At 40.9% G+C, this 19,292-nt stretch overlaps 4 protein-coding genes across 4 annotated transcripts; 1 reads left to right on the top strand and 3 right to left on the bottom strand.

Moving 5' to 3' along the window:
* Positions 1-578: 578 nt before the first annotated feature.
* pex1 (peroxisomal biogenesis factor 1) lies at positions 579-13,137 on the bottom strand. Its single transcript, XM_034094993.1, has 24 exons — positions 12,937-13,137; positions 11,725-11,871; positions 11,496-11,579; positions 11,210-11,324; positions 10,333-11,015; positions 10,109-10,228; positions 9,839-9,959; positions 9,577-9,683; positions 9,355-9,434; positions 9,118-9,250; positions 8,809-8,905; positions 8,558-8,728; positions 8,270-8,424; positions 7,598-7,784; positions 7,274-7,440; positions 6,183-6,317; positions 5,852-5,916; positions 5,573-5,715; positions 4,738-4,841; positions 4,390-4,566; positions 3,754-3,984; positions 3,231-3,410; positions 2,541-2,671; positions 579-1,924 (listed from the first exon to the last, which is right to left on the bottom strand). The coding sequence occupies exons 1-24, from the start codon at positions 13,042-13,044 to the stop codon at positions 1,840-1,842; spliced, it is 3,726 nt and encodes a 1,241-aa protein (XP_033950884.1). The 5' UTR covers positions 13,045-13,137; the 3' UTR covers positions 579-1,839.
* Positions 13,138-13,256: 119 nt separating this feature from the next.
* On the top strand, positions 13,257-15,028 carry rbm48 (RNA binding motif protein 48). Its single transcript, XM_034094636.1, has 5 exons — positions 13,257-13,418; positions 13,533-13,723; positions 13,806-13,951; positions 14,146-14,708; positions 14,806-15,028. The coding sequence occupies exons 1-5, from the start codon at positions 13,290-13,292 to the stop codon at positions 14,866-14,868; spliced, it is 1,092 nt and encodes a 363-aa protein (XP_033950527.1). The 5' UTR covers positions 13,257-13,289; the 3' UTR covers positions 14,869-15,028.
* Positions 14,937-16,531, bottom strand: clxn (calaxin). Its single transcript, XM_034094637.2, has 6 exons — positions 16,434-16,531; positions 16,185-16,343; positions 15,748-15,852; positions 15,489-15,640; positions 15,193-15,297; positions 14,937-15,099 (listed from the first exon to the last, which is right to left on the bottom strand). The coding sequence occupies exons 1-6, from the start codon at positions 16,498-16,500 to the stop codon at positions 15,049-15,051; spliced, it is 639 nt and encodes a 212-aa protein (XP_033950528.1). The 5' UTR covers positions 16,501-16,531; the 3' UTR covers positions 14,937-15,048.
* Positions 16,532-16,650: 119 nt separating this feature from the next.
* Positions 16,651-18,998, bottom strand: LOC117455310 (uncharacterized). Its single transcript, XM_034094755.1, has 2 exons — positions 18,773-18,998; positions 16,651-18,266 (listed from the first exon to the last, which is right to left on the bottom strand). Exons 1-2 carry the CDS (start codon positions 18,933-18,935, stop codon positions 17,401-17,403), a joined length of 1,029 nt encoding a protein of 342 aa, XP_033950646.1. The 5' UTR covers positions 18,936-18,998; the 3' UTR covers positions 16,651-17,400.
* Positions 18,999-19,292: the final 294 nt, after the last annotated feature.

The following is a 19,292-nucleotide window of genomic DNA, read 5'->3' as shown; positions in this document are numbered from 1 at the left end:
CTCAGGTTTCTGTAGGGTTCATGGCAGACGGATGCCGTGGGAAAACATACATCAAGTGCCTCAAGTGTCAGATGTATCTCTGCATTTCAAAAAAGGATGGAGTACTACAAATGAGGGCTCAATATTTGTTGCATTGAGTTGTTGTGCTCCTAATGTTGTTAATGTACTTGTATGTTAATGTTGTGTGTATATATGCTTCGCATAACTAACACCTAATGTCCTCTACAGAGGACACACAATAAAACAAAAATAAAAATATATATTTTTAGTTTTTGTTAGACATTATGTTAATACCACCCTAAAGACTTGTGTGATCTAAAAAGAAAAAATTTGAAACCTTTTTCTTTCTGGGTCTCAGGAGGATATTACACGTGTTAATAAGCCCAATTTACAATAAATTCAGTCAATTACATTTGAAAATATGTTCTAACAAATCTAAGTCGATGAAAAAAAGCCCAATAACTTATACATAACAAACTTCAAATATATGTTTCTTATTTCCTCTTATGATAATCAACCTGGGGCTCCTGTTGTAAGGGATGAGCTGCTAACAAATGAAATGAAACTCTATGGAGGGCTGGGATGTAGGCGGTTTATTTTTCTTAAAGCAGATTCAAGTATCAAGCATCATTTACCTACTTGTGATGGATTTTGCAAACTAACTTAACTTATGTGGTGAGGCAATATACCTCACCACTAGTGAGCGGCCCGGCCCTTCGAATATTTTTCTGTATGTGGCCCTTGGTGAAAAAAGTTTGGACACCCCTGCCCTAAAGTAATCAATAAGGAATCACATAATCAATGTCATTTTTGACTGTTCAAATCCAACTCAAGCTTTTTTTCTTCCTGTCAGCAGACCCACCGCAGAGACCCACGACACAGAAATGCTTCCTATCAAAGTCTTAGATGCCACGTTTGTGTATTTTGAAAGACTTTCCTGGAGTGACAGTTTTGCCCTCGTCTCATCACAGGTGCGTGAGGTGAAAGCGATAGATCGACGAAGGAGAAGAGAGGAATGTTTCCAATTGGGCCGTTGTTTTTTCATGCGGCATTGTGTGGGATTGACACAAGACTCAGCGAGCCAAACGCAGCCCTGTGCGTCTATATTTACCTCTGCAGAGCTGCCAGTTCCAGTGTGGAGGATGACAGCAGGCAAAGCGCTTCAATAGGGAAATATTGTTAAGATGGCTTCGCTGCAACAGCCAGGGAACAGTCTGAAGACTACTGTTGCACTCTGTTTTCAGACAGTTTTCTGACTTACTATATGATGACTTTTTTACAACATACTATACTATGACTTTATGATATTTTAATGACATAATGCCATGAAGTGTTTTCTGATATTTTTGACAACTAAAAAAAGATTTGGGACATTTTGTTTGACACTTTATGATATTTTTAACTGACTTTTTTGTGATATTTCTAACGACATACTATATACTATGACTCATTGATAAATATTGGTTACGACAACTACAACCTGAGCAGCGGACTGAGTGAAAACACCTGTGTGGGTGTGCAGAAAGAAGAAATACATCCAGTGCTTTTAAGCAAAAAATTATGAATTATGAATGAATTTTATAACAATTCATTTTTTATACTAAAAATTAAATAATTTATCATCTGGATTTATACATATGTACAGTCAATTACATTGTAAGTAGATACATATCTCTCTAAAATCAAGTCAGTAGGACATTACACAAACATTTAAGACGTCTTCATCCATCTGGAACGGTTAAACACTGATTGTTAGAATGTTTAAATATAAATTACATCACATTTTTCATTAACTAACACAAAAATAACGAATTAGGTTGATTGAGTTAGCATGTTTGATCAAGCTAAAGTCACACGTTGTCCAGGTTTGAATGTGACTGATTGTGCAGACTGTCCTTCTCCTACACCCCCAAAGGCTTCATACCTATAGAGAAGAAGAAGAAATTAATTAAAACTGTATTTATGAAAGGTTTACTATGTTTAAAACAGGTACTATAAAATACCAGAGACCGGATTTGATAGACTGATCCAACACTAGAAAGGATTTACAATATCTGTCTTGTTTTTGTTCCACAAGATATTTATGGTTTACTTGACACGCGAGTCAGCAGCTTTATATAGTTAGTCATGCCATTTCTCTGCTCAGCTATCATTCTAGTGAACTCACAAAATGCAAAACAAAGTAATTTGATATGATAAAAATGCTGAATATCATTAGAGGGACTATAATAATGATTCATATTACTCTATTGCTGACATTTGGAAACAGCTTGGAAACACCAATTTTTCAAAAGCTTTTCATTTCCTCCTGTAGTGGAGACTATAAATTGCTCATTACATGCTTGATAAATTCAACAGGCAATTGAACCATTAAAAGCTAACTTTCTTTTCAGAATAAACGGACAGCTGTGATACGATTTCTTTACTTCCTGCTATGCAAACAGTTTGTGTTGCCTGAGTATCATATATCAATATTAGCGTAATTTATATTGCTGCGAGTGTTGCAGTGCAGTTCTATTTGGTGTCCATTTCTTCCTCACAGTTTAGTGTATCTGTTCCAGTCGGCCGTGCTGAGCGACGCTGCGGTCGCAGTCAGGGCGGAGGTCAGATGGAGCCGACAGAGCAGCAGGCCGGGCCGGCTGGAGGCTGACGGCCACCGAACACTGTCCTCCTGCATGGAGAACAAGACGTATCATTCACACAGGGGTTTTAATAAGGAATCTGGAAAAAGTAGTTTGTACAATGGCAATTAATTAATCAGTAAAGCATAAACTAGTTTTAATAAATAAACATTATAATGTAATTGAGTCTGCATTATTAAAAAGATAATGATGGATGAAAATGAAAAAAGGTCATAGAAATGTCAGGATGCAATGGAAATTCAGACTAGAGTATACCATTACAACAAGTTTATATTATGCCAAAATACATCTTTAGAGAATGGTTTAAACAAAGATTTTAAAGAAATAGTGCGCCATAAAAAGTATTTAAAAAGTCTTGCAAGAGTAACCCATTAAAATTAGACAATTTTTTATAAAATGTCAGTGTAGTACAGTCTGTCATGAAAATGTTAACAGAAAAGTAATAGTATACTATGCCAAAAAGGTTATTAAAGTCAGTTGAGACTTTAATGCTTTTATTGTCACTAAATCGATTTATTTACATAAGACCCAAAACGTCCAAAAAACAACAGCATTTAGATATTTTTGTTTTCTATTGTGGTCACTTACGTTGGCGCTCCTGAAGTTGTTCTTGATGTTCTGAACGTCTTGCTGCAGGCGCTCTAACTGCTCGGGGCCGAGCTCTTCGTACCCGCTCTGCAGGGAGGACATGAAGGCGGGGGGGAGGGGGCCGCCCTGGTCCCGACACGATGCCCTGGTTGAGTTTGGTCCAGAGACGCACTGGGAGTTCTGTGGAGGGAGGCAGGAGAGAAAAAAAGCTTGTTGAATATTAGTACAAGATCATAAATGTAAAATGACAAGTGGTGGTTCTCGGTGGAGATATGTGTAGTTTATCTAACTGCTGAATAAAAAGATAATCAACATATTTCCCAAAAACTATTCCTTTAAACTAGTTTGCCAAAGGACATGGCATCTTAGCTTGGTCTGCTAAATGGGTCCCATTATAAAACCCACATTAAATAATGTGTATATTTGTGTAATCATATTGTATGTGTATGTTTTGATTGTTGTTGAGCAATGTGCCGGTTAACTCTCTAATGCCTAAATGATGATTAAAAAAGAAAGGTCTCACCAGTTCTAAAATGGGTGAATTCCCGACATCTGACTCGTAGGAGCTTCCAAAATAAATTCTCCAAACGTTTCCACGATGTTCTTCAGCTCGAAGCTCACTGGGCTCCAGCAGGACCATGGACTGGTCCAGGCCCGGGTCCCCCTCCCCCACCGAGTCATCTGAGCCGCTGCTGTTGTTCGGGAACATCATGGAGGACAGACTCATGTCGCTGTCGGAGCCACAGGTCAGATCCTGATCCCCCAAAAGGGAGGGACAACGTTTAGATACAAAAGTGTGCAAGTACAGTAAAGTACCTTCACTGCGTTATTGTTATTAAGGATCACTTAGATGTCAGCTCATTCTGCCTCTGCTAGCACTTGGGTTTTAACACATCCAATCATATCGTTGTCAACATGAATTTGAATTTGAACTGATGTTTTAATAACAAGGAGAGTAACTCACACAAGCCAAGATGCATACAAAACTCATTTAACGAGCCATAAGGGACAAAGAACCTGAGCTTGGCTGCTTTCGACGTTAACCGTAAATAGTAAAAAGAAAAATGGACTGGCCAGAAGTTCCCTGCCTTCCTGCTCTGTAAGCCCAAAGACAACCCCAAGAGGAGCTCCTCAGTGACTTGTGTTGAGGTAGACCTACATGCGGTGTGCTGGAGCCCATGCTGCTGTGGACAGCCTCCAGCTGGGCGTTGTAGAGCAGGGCCTTCAGGTCGGCCCCGGTGAACCGCTCCGTGGCTGTGGCCAGCTGATCCAGGTCCACGTCAGCAGCCAGAGCCACACCGGAGCTCAGAGCCCTCAGGATCTCCACACGATCCTCCTGGAAATACAACAGTTGATTTACTACCATGAACGTAATCACTGAACATTGGTTGTGTTTGATTTAAAGAATTCTGCAGACAAATATATCTTAATAAGAGTATAAAGTGTGGTGTCATCGAAAGGTCTGTTCATATGATGATTAGGAGTGGTGGATTTTAAAGCAACAGACCAGGTCAGGAGGCGGGCAGTAGAGGGACTTGTCGAGTCGTCCAGGTCTCAGCAGAGCCGGGTCGATCAGGTCTGGACGGCTGGTGGCTGCAAGCACGTAAACACCTGCAAATAAAAACATGAAGAGTTCTTATTTATTGTGGAAAACACTTTTACACTTCCTTACCTTTATTTTATTTCTGTGGTTTTAAAAAAAAATTCCATGCAAGGTCTTGTACACAATGTTAGACAACACTAAGCTTTCACATAGAATAATAGTGTAAAAAAATCATGTCATCAAAACAGAACAAAACAAACAAAGAGGCAATATAAGTCAATCACATAGCCTATTTGTAATGTTACTAAGACCCAGTGTCCATCACCTCCATGGTCTGCTTGTTCCTCTGACATTAAATACATTAAATGAATAATCTATACTAAAGCAAATTGGTTTATATAGTCTCGAATTCATCATAATAATGGCATATTATTTTCTTGCCAAGTGTAGAAAGTCAGGACAGACTCTATTCTCATGTCGGTTTGATAAATATGAAGCTGGAGCCAGGAGACGGTTAGCTTAGCGTAGCACAAAGACTGGAAACAGGATAGCCTGGCTCTGTCTGGAGGCAACACAATCTGCCTATCAGCTACTTTAAAGCTCAATAATTACTTGTGGACCGGGATGATTGGTATTGATCTTCCCCTTACTCTCAACAAGACGGCAAATAAGCAAAAATCTCAAGCCTGCATTACTGATTAGTAAAAGATTACAATAGAATATGTTGGCAAACCTTAGCTCTACACCAGAGCTCATGCGACACTATGCAGTATACTGTCATGGTGTTTCTATGACCTACCCTGCAGCCCCTCCACCCCGTCCAGCTGGGTGAGGAGCTGGTTCACCACCCGGTCCGTTACTCCTGTGCTGTCGTGGCCCCTCCTGGGGGCCAGAGAGTCAAACTCATCGAAGAACAGAATGCACGGCTTGGCAGCTTGAGCCCTGGATCAAATGGAGGGATCTCCGTTAATTACTGTTACTGGAGATTGCAATTACCATTCATATTTAATGCTATTCATTCAAACTGGCAACTATAAAAGGTCTGCTGCAGGAATAGAGAGACGGTGTGTTGACTAACCTCTGGAAGACATTGCGGACTCCCTGCTCACTCGCTCCAATGTACTTACTCAGAAGCTCAGGGCCCTGGAGAGAGAGAATTATTCTGCATCACTGAAGATATAGTTTGCTCTGGTTGAGAGAGACCGTCAGGATGGATGTGAGATTCTGAAGTGTTTTCTTTTTTATTATCCTATATATTTTGGGTTCAATAGCAGTCTGCTTTTGTTTCACTTGCTTTGCTGATTGTTGTGTTCCATGGTGGATTGATGCCATGTAAATAACAAAAACCAATATACATAATTATATTTTATTTTAATCATTTCTACTTTCAGAGCCAAATCCCAGCTTACCTTGATGCTGATGAAGTTCATGCCACTGTCTTTGGCCACGGCCCTGGCCAGCAGCGTCTTCCCTGTACCAGGAGCTCCATACAGTAATATTCCTGAGCGATGGCGGATGGGGAGATTGGAGAACAGGACTGGATACTGCAAGACACCAAAGAACCACAATCAGATATCAAGAAGTACACCTGATGATTTCATTGATGTTCATCTGTTCAAAGAAATATGCTTACACCCAGCATATTTTCATTTGAAGAAAGATAATGGAAACTTAGACACTGGATGATGGCTATTTTTACTTGAAGTTAAATCCCTACTGTATTATTAATCTCATTTCATTTTAATCAGCAGAAAGCTTAATTTGGTCAATGTAGTGCTGCGAATGACACTGCACAAAACTGTCTATAAAACGTTGAGGTATCTCCTGTATGAAGTGCACTTTCTTCTCAAAAGACAGTAAGTCTACAGTGGGTACATATTACTATTCCTGCCCCTGCCCTCTTGGGTCGGGTTGGGGGGGAAATAGAGAGATTGAAGACTATGAAAGTTGCAAGAAACAATTCAATGATAAAAAGCTGATCAAATCAAAAGGCCAGTCACCAGAAAAACCTAGTGTGTTTTCTAATAACTGTACTATTGTGGGAAAACAAAAATCAAATCATAAAATCTTTGTTTTCTTGGAACTCAAAAACTTTTCTCCTTTATCACCGCTTTCTATCATACAGCTTATAAACAAGGTTTACACATGTATTGGTCTGGATGAAACGGCATCATACATTATTTTGAAGGTAAACGGAATAAGATTTGGAAGTGATTAAATTCCTCGTGATTTGACTTTAATTAAAATAATATCTGTTTAAACAAAATCAATTGGTCTGCATTTATCATCTTAACTGCTATTACTCCCACTGGTGTCGTGACTTTTAATATCTTATCTTGACCAATGGCAATTATGGTGCTGAAATGACAATTGTTGGTAAATGCATTGTCATCAAATCCACTATTATTATTTATTTCTATTACTTCTGTTCCTCGTGTGCAGTGGTGCATCCATCTGACTGAAAACCCTCCTGGTTATGATACGTCACACGGACACTCACCTTCGCCGGGAGCATTATGGTGTCCATCAGCTGCTGTCGCACCTCCCTCAGCCCCCCCACCCTCTCCAGGCCCACTCCACTCGGGGTGTGGAGGTCTGCCCCCCACAGCGAGGGAGGGGTGAACCCCTTCAGAGCCTGCACAAAGTCCCTCCACAACAAACACACACCTGAGAGATACAGAGCACAAACAAATAGTGTCAAGGTGGAACGATAAACTAGCATTAGCATGATTACAGACATGAGGAGGCAAACTTAAAGAACACATGGAAATCATCCTTACATCAATAACATGGGAAACATTTTGAATTCTATAATATGTGGTACCCTGGTCACTGTGTCCTCTTTGCACAGTGTTGGCATGGACAGCCCGCTGCAACAGTAGCTCAAGGTCTTGGGGTGTGTATCCCTCCGTCTCCTTGGCAACAGCTGCCAGGTCTAGAGTCTGTAAGGTCTCCTCAGACAAGCAGCTTTTTCCGAGTATCAGATGGCGCAGGATTTCCGCTCTTTGAGCCTACGAAACATTAGCAAACAGGTTGATGTTGGTTTTTAACTTCAGCAATGTTTGAATTCCTGTGTGTGTGTTTCAGGCAGCAGCTGTTAAGCAAATATGTCAAAGCTTGAATACATTAAGTGAACTTTACTGAATTTACTCTGAATTGCATTTCATTTACACCCTTATTCTCCTTTGTAATGTGTCTGTGATTATTATATCTTACCTGTTTATACGTTTTGTTTTTATGGCATTTGCTTGTTGTTGTTGTTGTGAGCTTTTTAGCTTATGTTTACACATGCTGTGTATGACATGAACTCTCTCCACTTCTAGATGTGTTAATAATACATATTTTAAATTCTTGCCGTTTAGGGTCTGGACCCCTATTCAAAAGCTTTGGATAGCTTATTGTGGTGTCAGATTTCACATATCTGAATTATGCGATTAAATGATTATAGCAGTATTTGTGGATAGATTCATTGAATTTAATTGGATTGTGTGCTGACCTGGTCCGGTGGCTGGATGTGTGCGAAGCCCTGGATGAAGTGGGACCCCTGCACCTCGGTGATGGAGGGGTGGAGGGAATGCTCACTCTGGCTGGTGATGATCAGACACACCAGGCTGGAGTGAAGCAGCACCTCGTCCACCACATCCTGCAGACCTGCAGACACACACAGACACCAGGAGGAGACAGCATCGAGGCCTGTGGTGAGCATCAGTCCTTCCTGTGAACTAGGGCTGTCATGTTTTTAGATGACAAATGACAAAAGCTAAATATATATTTGTTGGTTTACTCTGTGCTATGTGCTGTTGCAGCAGCGCCTCAGGACCGTGCTCATGCTCTGGTGATGTTGGCGCCCCAGTCACGTGGTCCAGGTCGTCAAGAAGAACGACTGAAGGCTGCCTCCACTCCGCCTGCTCAAAAATATCCTGCAGCATCTGTCTTACTGTTTCTGACCTTTTGCCTGAAAAGGAAATAAAGGAAATATCCATTCAACTATATTACTTGTATTTAATACAAATACCTGTATGGAGTTTGTTTTACCTTGTAGTTTCTTGCAGTCCACCAGCTCCACATGTGCATCCAGTTCTTCTCTAGCTCTTCTACAGAGGGCTCGGGAAAGAGTGCTTTTTCCACTTCCCTGTGAGGTTACATTTGAACACAGTGTACGTCAGGCAGTATACATACAAATATTATAAAAGATCAAAGAAAAATGACTACTGTGCTGTAAGTCTGACAAGTTTTAGCTGCAGAATTAGCACTCTTCATCAGTTCTTCAAAATCATTGTAGGTATTTAAATGTACTCTTAATATCTTAGCTGTAAGCAGTATTATGGTTATGTAAAGAGATACCTTAGCACCAGTGATGAGAAGAGCTCCTCCATGGAGACCCTGCCCAGTGCTACCAAGCTCTCTTGAGAGGGGACTACCCAGAAGGCTGTGGGAGATGAAGTCAAATCCAGTCGTACTGAGCTCATGGATCCCACTGGGGTTAGATGAAGAGAGAGAAGTGAGAGATGGAGAGAGAAATTGATGCTTCAAGAGATCCTTGTTTTAATCCCACACACTCACAAATATATACAGACTTACCCAAGACTACTGAGGGAGGGAAGCTCTGGATTGGGTGATTCGGCTACAGATTTCACAGCTGGCCATGTCACTCTGTCTACCTGTAGGCGACACATCATTTGACCATTTTGAAACGATACAAGCATCAAATCATAGAACGAATTCAAAGAACAAACTGCCTACAGCAATCTGTTTTAATGATAGCATATTCATGTGTAATTGACATGAGCTGTGTGCTGGTACCTGAATGTTTTCCTTCTTGACAACAGGGGTTGCGAGTAAGAACAGCTGGTCTGGAGGGTCACTGCCTGGTTCTGGTTTCAGTACAGTTAAAGCAAACTCTAACTTAGCTATAAAAAAGGAAAAGAAGATGGGAGATCAATTATGTTTGATTGCAGTTTAAAGTGCTGCCATTTCATGTGATTTCTGGTATCTTTAGTATTTGTATCAAGTGCCATCTGTGTATTTGTACAATAACTTAAAAGAAGGAGTGCATTCGAATTACCATCGGTTCCATGTAGGAGGATGGTGCCAGACCGAGCAGTCAGACAGGCTAAAGGCTCATGACTCTGAGTGTGCAGCCAACCAAGGAAAGCTGTCTTGATCTCCTCATCGTCTTCCTCAGGCTGAGAAGTACATTTCAAAGGTCACATGGACATAGCGAAAGAGAGAGGTTTAATCTAACGCCTAGTTGACAATGTACTAATGTGAGGAGTTATAAATTAATGATACATGAAAACCACAATGTGACCGTATTGGCTCTTCAAGCACTCACCAGGGGTATTAAAGGCTGTAAGCGAATAGAGGAGGCCACTTTGATAGCTGATTTCACCGGTTGAATTCTCACTGTTGAATGTGGGATGATATTCAACCTGACGGCAAGGGGCTGAGGGATCTGACAATCACAATTATTGTTAGAGACATGACAGCATATAAAGAAGAAGATGACCGAGTAAAAGTAACATAGTTAACCCTAAATTAGATGAACAGCGTACTCACCCATACTCTTCCACTATGGATCTCTCCCTGACTGTGACTGTTGTCCTTGCTTGTTTGCTTCTCAGTATCATGGCAGACCACCCTGACCACTATGGCTTCTTCTTCTTCATTCAATTCCTTTCCTTCTGTCACTTTAGTAACTCCTGCGTTCTTCTTTTTCTCCATGGCCTGCTTGGCTCTGTCCCTTGATTCTTTAGGGGAGAGAACTTTTGAGAGCAGGCCATAAGTCACTGACGACTGACCTCCAGTTGGCACAGCATTTGACCCGTGGCTCCGAGGAAATAAATGAACAACGGCTGTTGCAACCTGGCTTATAGTGCAAAGAGAGTCTGGCGGTACACCACACACTCTGCAGATAGAGTCGGGAAAGAGGGCAGGCACATCAGGTACAGGTGGCAGCTCCTTAACTGGGTCGTAAGTTCCCTTAATCATGAAGCGTAGCAGGCTCTTCAGGTCAGCTATGCCGCCCCACTGGTGGCTTTGAGGGACAGGGGAGGTAGTTTCTAATGATGGTCCAGAAGGGGAGGAATGATCCATACTTTGCTGTCCGGGAAAATGCTGCTTGTCGTCCTGTCTCATTGGAGAGCCATTCAGGTTGCCAATCCCAGCGCGGATTTTAGGAGAGACAATTAGTTCTGTGAACGGCTCCAAGCGACCATACGGCACAGATGGCGAAAGCGATGCTGCAAAGAGTTAAGAACAGAACATACTGTGCTTATGAATACTGTCCTCACAGAACATTCACCTTCACAAATATGGTTTTCAATCAAAGCGCTTCTCTGGTTTTTCTCTCCCCGTGAAATGCTCAGATTGAAGACAAAGCCGATTCAAATACTATTTTCTACCAACAAAGGATAATTATGGGATTAACTCTGACCTATTTGGATGTAGATGGCTGTGTGGCTGTCCACCCACACAGGAAACACGGCATCTCGGAAAACAACTCTGATCTGATCCAACAGATGCTGCTCTAGCGCTGCACTGTGGAGCTCCTGGGGGTGTCAATCACAGCAAACAGAGAATAAAACAGTTTGATGTGAATTTGGGTCACAAGTACATCCCTTGTGTATTCGTTGGTAGTGGGAAGATTGTCAGAAGATACATTTGCATTGTATTTTTAACCAAGAATTGGGTAACTCATGTTATTAATTAAACTCACTCACCAAGATCTCCCAGTCATCAAATGACAGAGGCTCCACAAACACGTGATGCACAGATGAAACCTGGCGACATGGTCTCAGGAAGCCCTGAGAGAAACCACACAACAGTCGGTCAATACAAACACATACTCAGCCATACAGCAACTCACACTTCCTTTAAACTGTCAAAAGGCTGCCAGCATGTGTCATGTCAATCATAGAATATTCTGTGTGAAACAGAGCACAGCTGTACCTGCTCTCCATCCTTCAGGCCCAGTTTGTCTCCCAGTTGTCGACACAGCTCCACTTTATGGCTGTTCAGGCTGGAGGAAGATTTGTTTTGAGTCCAGCTGAGAAATACTGGGGATCCATGGCCCCAGGACAACTCCAAAGCCTGGTTCTGAACACAAACGCAGAGAGTTGATTGGACATGTTTGATTGCATGGAACACTACATGGGAATAATGGCAATGCACATAATTTCTGCAGCATAATCGTCATTATTTTCCTTTTTTGATTATTTAAGACATTTTACAGCCTCGAGGATTGAGCTTTCTCAAGTTGTATTCCTAACTGAAGAAGAGGTGGGTCAAACCAATTATTCTCAACACCAACTTCACCTTGAATCACACAGAAACATCTGAAATATGTTATTTTTCATGTGGATTTATAATGTTGCAAATTGGCCACAGTGAAACAGGATGTAGACCAATGCACTGGCAGTCTCGGTTTCATTTAAAATATTAAGTTTTGTCCCCACCAAGTGAGACTTAAAGGGAACTACTACTAAAATGGTAAAACCAACATGGAATAGTGACGAATACTTTATACATAAAGACAATGTTTCATGTATGTTTACTGATGTTTGTTATGAGTCGCTATTGGATGCATTGTCATTAAACCTAATGAGAAACCACATGGAGTCTCATCGCTTCTGCTGACATTCAACTCTTTCTTCTTCGTTCCTTATGTTGAAGCCAGGATACATTACATTACATGTTACTTGTTAGACGCTTTAATCCAAAGCGAATTACATATTACATTACATTGCATTTAGCTGACGCTTTTATCCAAAGCGACTTACAATAAGTACATTCGACCAGGAAGACACAACCATATAGGTAACTGTATAGCCAACCCTAGGTAAGTCTCTCAGGAATTGTTTTTGGAGAGGATGGCATGTTTTGCAATAAACCCTTGTGCTAGTGAGCAAGTTGACATGATGGGGCTGGCCTTGAGTCATTTGGTAATGTAAACATTTGGAGGCAACTTTGACAGCAACACAAATCATGTACAATGATCAGGAAGAAAATCAAAATACTTCAACAAACGCATGAAACCCTATTTTTAAAAAACAGACATATATTTCTTGCTTTAAAAAAAATGTGTCACACATCTAAACTTCCATAATGATAATTATTATAGTTGACACACTGACAGTGGGATAGCTGGCTAAGCTAACTTACCTCGTTCAAGGAAAGATGCGATATTAACTTCGAAGAGATATGAAGAAAGCAGTTTTTTGTGTTGCTAAATACAACAGTTACGGGTTGAATGCCCTGACTAGTAAACATTATTTTCACATAGCCTGACTAACGTTAGCTCTGCAAATCCACGACAGTTGACTTTGCTAGCGTTAAATGTGCAACAAACTCACAGCCGATCGATGTGCTCTGTGTGTTCCGAAGCTAGACCAAAGCAGCTGAAATCAATCTGAATCACGTTTCAAAATAAGATATTACACATGGAAACGCAATCGATGCAAAAGCAATGAACTCTTATTTTGAAGGGCGCCAACCGGAAAGTTATCTCTAGAAACATGGCGGCGCCTCGCAATAACAATTCAAGTTGTTGGGGGGTCCCAGATGTCTATAAACACCATGAACAGAAGAAAATATGCATTTCTCGACCTAAATATAGAGATGGGAGGAGAGACAGAGCTGTTAAGGTAAGAATATGCTAAATATAAGTAAGAAAAGTGGGTCAGAGCTACGTATAATATCAGTGTGTGGCCGATACATTATAGAGCATGTGTAATCCTATTTGTTGTATGCATCATTAGGTATACACCATCAATTTAGAGTCCAATTACCTGATGATCCAAGGGGTCCCAGCCATAGGAGTGATGACAGAGCTGATCCAGCTGTGTGCTCTGTACGGGGCTGTGGAGGAGTACAGACCCCTGGACGAGTACCCTGCTGAGGAGTTCACAGAGGTCTACCTGGTCAAGTTCCAGAAACTCACCAGCGCCAGGTACAGGGTGTAACACACAACATTGTTCATAATGCTGGATCAGTTGAAAAGACTTGCTAAATAAATTAACTTTGGGTTTCAGAGCAGCAAAACGACGCATGGATGAGAAGAGTTTTTACGGTGGTCTGCTGCATGTGTGCTACGTCCCAGAGTATGAGACTGTGGAAGACACCAGGCTAAAGCTGCAGGACAGGAGGAGATATATAATCAGGGCTGTTCGGAATAAAGGTACACTTTTCATAAAATACAGACTTATTCTTTTAGAGTAAAAACAATATGTATGTACTTATAGATATGTACTATATTGTATATTCATCTACCATGACTTACTGAATGAAATAAGCCAGATTTTTCATATGATCGAGGTTTCATTTGATCTTTGTGGTTGTAAAGACTGATTCTATGTTTTGTTTTTTTAAAAGCAAGAGAAAAAGAACAGAAGGAGGCCGTAAACGAGAAACCCACTTCATCAGAAAAGGCCACCACATCAGAGACAGTCATTGCCAGATATGAGAAAACCGTTGTTCCTGATAATACAGGGAATACTTCAAACATCTGCCATTATTCAGGCTTTCCTCTACTGCCATTTCCTCCCCAGGAATATCATTACCACAGGCATGGAAATCCACATTGGACTATACCGACAGAAGACAAAATGGGGACATTACATAATGCCATCATTAACACAAAACGCCTGGAACCTCAGAGTTCAAGCTCCTGCCAAGCATCTTTAGACAAAGACAGAGGCACTGAACAAAGACTGACCTTAAATCAGGCTCCTGCAGCAGTCCGATTTGTCCCCAGGACCACACAATTGGAGAACAGGAAACGCAGAATGGAAGAAGCGGCAGATCACTCACTGACTGATGTTACTATAAACAATGAGCCACTTATTGGGCCAAAGCTACCAGAACCTCCTAAACTGGACATGGAGGATGTGTCACTAAACACAACTGCAAACCTGATCAGGAACACATTAAAAAAGGTAACCGATCATAGCATCGTTTAATACAAAATGAAGACTTCACTGCAGATTTAATGCCTTTTTATTTGAGTAATTTTGTTGTTGTAATCTTTCTCAGGTGGAATCAGTTCCTGACCTCAAACCAGTGGAGAAAAAGGTGAAACCACGTCGTCGGATTTGATTTAGAGAACTGCCTTGATGCTGAAATGTATGCAGAAATGACTGCTTTGGGAAATCACCATTCAAACATTTTCTCTTGGCAGCTTGTTTTTATTTTCACATGTTGTACCACACTGCAAAATCTATTTACGTTTTTATTAAAGACTAGATATCTGAAAATGCACATGAATGCAATTTCTCTTCATTGTTCAAGTTGTTCCTGAAACACATGATGCTCAAATGACTCAATACTCTGAAAACAGAAAAATAAATGGATTAGATTAAGGATATCTGTCGTAAAAAGTAATAAGTTATTATAGTTTTTCCGTCTTTGATTTAAACGTACCGTAGTGTCAGGGAGGCAGGTTCCAAAAGCCTCAAGTAATAGATTCTCCTCTCTTACTGACTTTTCAAAGTCAGTAAACGATAGTCTACCATCGTGGTCATAGTCCTACAAATATAAACAACAATGTGCTTTTCTCAAGTTGTGTCCATGAATCAGTGAGGTATGTACACAACGGAAAAATGTTTTTGCTTATTTCCCGCTGAAACACTACAATCTGATGTTCAGGGGTTTGAGGAGGTGGTGCAGAGAACATTATGAAGAAGTAAATAAAAAGTCAAACAGCATAATCGCCTCACCATTTTCTTAAGTGTGATCTCCACCAGATCTTTGATTCCTTCGTCAGGGTCCTCCTCTGTGGGCTGTCTAATGAGGCTGTTCTTCAGCATGTGGAACATCTCCTCTCTGGAGACATAGTTGTCGCCGTTCAAGTCATACACATGAAAGCAGTCTGAGCCGTGCAAAGAGGGAAAGAGTTATTACCTGGATAATAGTTTGTAGAATATGTTTTATATATTTGTTCACATGTAAAGGCTAAAAGTAAGATTGAGAGCTTACATTTGATTTGTTCCTCCAAGGTCCCTCGAAGGAATACAGACAGTCCCTCAACCCATTCTTTCATACTAACAAAGCTGTCGTTGTCTTTGTCAAATGTCCTGAAAACTGGGGAACCGAAAAACAATTTCAGCAATTAAGATAAGATGTACTTTATTGATCCCAAATTGGGAAATGTTTTAATTGCAGCAGAAAAAAAACAAAACAAGGCATTGCACATAAGTAGAAATGAAAGAGTATAAATTAAGAATACTATAAATGAAACATCTCAAAATAGAATTAAAACAGTATTAAAAAGTAGAAAATATACAGTAGACTGTGAAGATGAAAAATCTATAAACTCTGACAATATAACACTATTGTAGGTGCTTATGTATTGCTGCTGGTTATCCTAATATAAAATATCTGACATTAAAATGCATCTGAAGTAGAGAGATCACCCCCATCCATGATCATGTCGTCGGTCATCCCGAAGATGTTGTGCAGGATGCTCCTGAACGTCCCTCTGTCCAGGCCGGGCACTGCTCTTCCAGAGACGGTCTGCTCCCCCAGCAGCACGTTGAACTCCCGGATGAGGAACTCCACTTCTGTTTTATTGACTGGGATCATAATTGCTCTCATCAAGTAAAAACCGCAAAACTTGTAGAATAGCGGAAGATTCACAAATTAAGTTTGAAGCGCATACTCACAGTGCTCCGCGTGCTTTGATATAGTTTCAGCCAGAGTTTGTATCACCTTTCTGTTCATAGCAGACATTTCGGACAGATTTTGAGTGTGGACACCGGACAGCAACAACACTACTGCTCCAACAGCGGCGGTGTTTACTTTCTGTCGCCATGGCAACAGCGGAAAAAGGCTTTATTTTCGACACTGCCCGAATATTGAATATAAACTACTGCATCGAAATTGCATTTTAATTCACGTTTATTAACAATCGGTTACATCTTGCTTTTTCAGCTTCACAAACCAGGCACTTTTTACAAGCAGTTTGGATTACACATTTAAATTCAGGTATTCCGATATTTGACAAATCCTAATAGTAAATAAATAACACTCATTATGCAGAGTGGCCCACTTCAAAATAATATACATTATTTTATTGGATTATGTTTGTTGCATTAATGTATTCTTAATATTAACGTTTCTGGCTGGATTATATTTATAAGAATGCATCATTAAAAGAAGGAAACAAATAAATACTTGTATACCACCACTCATAACCTCTGCATCATGAGATGACGTAAAGAGACATGTTATACTGGGGAAGAATTAACCACCTGAAAAGTGTTATCTGTCCAAAGATTTTACACAAAGATAATTTCTTTCTTATAATAATCAATTTACAGAACAATTATATAGGCAATTTACAGCTTTTATTGTAACCCATCATGATGACATTTGCGCTTGGGGGGGCAAACCTTTTTTACTGACGTCAGTACACAGTCCCAAATATTGCGTAGCAATAAAGCCAGCGTTCACCGCATTGAGTATGACTTTTTCACATACGAACACAACTCATCCTGTCATGCACGCCCCCCCGCCTATCCGCCTATGATCATGAGCCATTTCTACCATGTTTTACTTTATAGCATTACCATTTCATACAGTAAGGACAGATTTACAGAAAAGTGGATATTCTGCTTAACTCTCATTAAGTCATGCCAAGTGAACATCTTCCATGTGTTTTGTCATTACATTATTCCGACTGAACTTCTTTCCACACACGGTGCAGGTGTAGGGTTTCTCTCCTGTGTGGATTCTCGTGTGGACGTTCAAGTTGCCAACATGGCGGAACTCTTTTCCACAAATCTTGCATCTGTGTGGCCTGTCCTCCGAGTGAATCCTCATGTGTGCAGTCAGACTGTTGCCATGTCGAAACTCTTTACCACACAACTCACAGACGTACATCGTCTCACCAGTGTGGATTTGAGTGTGCATGGCAAGGTGTGCACTTCGCCTGAATTCTTTGCCACAGAAACTGCAGCAGTATGATTGGCTTGTATTTGTCTCTTTTTGTGATGAAGTTGAGCTGTTTGGTTCACAACTTTTAGTCCACTGTTTTTCCCCTGTTGGGCTCTGCGTGTGGATGTTTCCAATACTGTACTCTGTCACTGTTGCTAAACCCTGCGTAGGCCCCATGTTATTCACAGTTACAGAACGATCTGGCAAATTATTCCAACATTCACTGCTTGACTGTGCGTTTCCTTCAATCTCTCGGCGGTCAGCTGAGGTTTTAAGTACAGGCTTTCTGTCTTCATTTCCTGTGTCATGAGTTTGTAACTCAGTCATGGCTGAGTAAATGAAGGTGGGCATCACTTTCAAAGTGCTGGTGTCCTCCATGTCTGGGAGCTGTTCTCCCTCTGGACTGCTCCATGGCTCTTCCTGTTTGATAGCTGGAGGGTCTGGGACCAGCAGGCCACACTCTTCCTGTTTCACACTGGGGTCATTGTGGCAGCTCTTTGGACTCCAATCCGTTTCATGGTGTGTCTGCACATATGCACTGATAAATCCATGTGGCGTCTCTGTTAAGAGGAAAAAAGAGAAATTGTATTTGTGGATTACAGTTTTATTTCAGCATTATATTATCCTGTCTTGTTGTAATAAAGAAAAGTAAGCTATAAGGAGAGTCCACTTCCAAGACTTTATACTAGTTTTTTTCTCTGGCTTGTCTTCGAACTGCTGTCTGAGTGTTTTAAAATGCATGCAATTAAAAGTTGTTTGAGTTTGTAGCATGTCATCTCCCACCTTGTATTAGGGCTGCAATAATATCTTTTAATATATTATATTTGACAGAGCATTTTTTAAATCAGGGACAAAGACTTTGGCATTACACAACATCATGATCATGACCCTTTTAATACCTAAATTCATGTTATAGTCTTTGGTGCAGTTGAACTTTATAGCAATATGTGTTTCTGTTATCAATCCAACCCTCATAAGGTGAGTGGGGTGGACATGTATCACACCTGTGTAACGTTATACCGTCTTTAAGACTGCTTAAGCATTTGAAAACAGAAACCAAACAAACCTCTATTGAGTAATTGCACTTCCGGTTTGAGTCCATGCCGGTGGTCACCGTCTCGATGAGATCTCTGCTCAGATATGGCCCTCTGCACCGCGGAGAAGATCTCCTCTGCAGCCACACTCAGCCTCTCACTGATGAACAGCCTCAGCAGCTGCATTTCAGACATTTTAATCCACGTTCAACCCTCAACTACAGCGCGCAGTCCACCGGTGTTCCCTTTGTGTAAAACTTGTGACAGCTCAAAAAGCTACACGGAAATAAAGGGGAACTACACCCGGTTGCTAATTTCAAAATAAAAGTATACTTAGTTGCACATGAACGTTTCCAATTACAAACAGGGCTTGAAAACTGTTTAAAGGAAACTAGGGATGTCGATGAAAAAGTATACGACATTGTATGTTGGTTATTAACCGACATAACAACCCAGATAACAAAGAGACACTGGGCCGGATCTGGGCCGTACCTAGCAGACGATCTGGCCCGGATCCGCCAAACAGACTCGGTCCGTTGTCCAAACGCACAT

Source organism: Pseudochaenichthys georgianus, chromosome 11 (assembly GCF_902827115.2).
Source record: "Pseudochaenichthys georgianus chromosome 11, fPseGeo1.2, whole genome shotgun sequence".
In the NCBI taxonomy this organism is placed as follows: domain Eukaryota; kingdom Metazoa; phylum Chordata; class Actinopteri; order Perciformes; family Channichthyidae; genus Pseudochaenichthys; species Pseudochaenichthys georgianus.
Note: the sequence above shows the minus strand (reverse complement) of the source record. Positions and strands in the feature narration are given on the sequence as shown.